We start from the raw sequence: 1,684 nt of genomic DNA, 5'->3' as shown, positions 1-1,684 counted from the left end.
GGGTAACGAGAGAGGGGGTAAAGAGAGAGGGGGTAAAGAGAGAGAGAGGGAAACGAGAGAGGGAAACGAGAGAGGGAGAGGGAAATGACAGAGGGAGAGGGAATTGAGAGAGGGAGAGGGAAAGAGAGGGGGAAAAGAGAGAGAAGGGGAAGAGGAGGTGGAAAGGGGGAGATGTAAATGGAAAGGGCGAGAGTGGGTGGGGGAGGGCGAGAGGGAGCGGGGAGTGGGGAGAGAGACTGCGGGCGGGAGAGAGTCGGGAGACAGTGCGTGCAGCAGAGAGATAGAGAAAGGGAGATACATAGGTCAAGAAAGAGGGAGAGAGAATGAATGATGTGCACGTATGGTCAAGACAGGTTTAGAGAGACAGAAAGAGGTGGATTGAAAGAGGATGGGAGAGACAGAGAGGGTGAGACATAGGCAGACCAAGAAAGAGGTGGATGGGCACAGACAGACAGGGTGAGGAAGACGGACCGAGGGAGAAGCAGAAACTGAGACCGACAGCCACAAGGGACCTGCCTCTGGACAGTATCCAGTGTCTGATGATCACAGAGTTTACCCAGCGCAGAGGGGAAACACAGGCCCTGCTCCCCACCTCGGGACAGTACGGCATTCCCCACCCTCTTCATCCTTACTTTGAATCCGATCTTGAGATCCTCGCATTCCTGCGAGCAGCCGCTCAGCTCCTTGTTCAGACACTCATCGATGAAGCAGTTCAGCTCATCGGAACCATCCTCACAATCGTTACTGTTATCGCACAGGAAGGTCTCGTTGATACAAATCCCACTCTTACACAGGAAGAAGGAGTTATTGCACTCTTTATCTGTGAGAGAGAGAGAGACAGCTCACTTACGTGGTGCAGTGAGAGCGACCCTGCCTCTGGGCCAGGAGCACGCAGGATCAGGACACAGCGGGGAGGGGTGGGTGGGAGGAGAGAGGGTGGGAGCCACACATGTAGGAGTAGAATAACAACACAGAGTGAGGTGCAGGGCTGGAGAGGGAGGGGGAGAGAGAGGGGGGGAAAAGACGGCGGGGGGAAAGACAGGGGGAGAGAGAGGTAGACGCACAGTGTCTGATGGACAGAAAGACAGACACAGGAACAGAGAGCAAGAGAGAGGGAGAGAGACCCAGCCCCCCAGATACATACATGCTCACAGACCCAGAGAGAGAGAGTAACAGAGAGAGAGAGAGAGTAACAGAGAGAGAGAGAGAGTAACAGAGAGAGCGAGCGAGTGACAGAGAGCGAGAGAGACAGAGAGAGTGAAAGCGAGCGTGGGAGAGCGAGAGTGACAGAGAGCAAGAGAGACAGAGAGAACGAAAGCGAGCGTGGGACAGCGAGAGTGAGGGAGTGGCAGATAGCGAGAGTGACACATAGGCAGAGTGACACATAGGCAGAGTGAGAGAAAGCAGGGAGGGAGACAGAGAACAGAGAGACCGAATGAGGGAGGCAGGAAGAGACAGAGACAGGGGAGAGACAACCACAGATAGCGAGATAGAGAAGGGAGACACAGAGTGAGAGATTGGTGGGTAGAGAAGGAAGAACTAGAGCGTGAGAAGAGAAGAGGGTGGGGGAAGAGAGAGAGAGACAGACAGAGACAGAGAGAAATAGGGAAGTGAGAAACAGAGTGAGAGAGTGGCAGGTGGACAAAGAGAGGGGGGCAAGTTAGGACACAGAGAGAGAGAGAGA

General features: G+C 54.3%; 1 protein-coding gene across 1 annotated transcript in view; it reads right to left on the bottom strand.

The window, feature by feature from the left end:
• Positions 1-1,684, bottom strand: part of LOC125482079 (low-density lipoprotein receptor-related protein 1-like) — a 5,677-nt gene that overhangs the window by 847 nt on the left and 3,146 nt on the right. The window contains exon 4 of the mRNA XM_048594061.1: positions 633-820. Within this exon, the coding sequence (XP_048450018.1) occupies positions 633-820 (188 nt within the window). The remainder of the gene's footprint in view (positions 1-632; positions 821-1,684) is intronic.

Source organism: Rhincodon typus, unplaced genomic scaffold (assembly GCF_021869965.1).
Source record: "Rhincodon typus isolate 14 unplaced genomic scaffold, sRhiTyp1.1 hic_rhity00005647, whole genome shotgun sequence".
Taxonomy (NCBI): domain Eukaryota; kingdom Metazoa; phylum Chordata; class Chondrichthyes; order Orectolobiformes; family Rhincodontidae; genus Rhincodon; species Rhincodon typus.
This window is presented reverse-complemented; position numbering and strand designations above follow the sequence as displayed.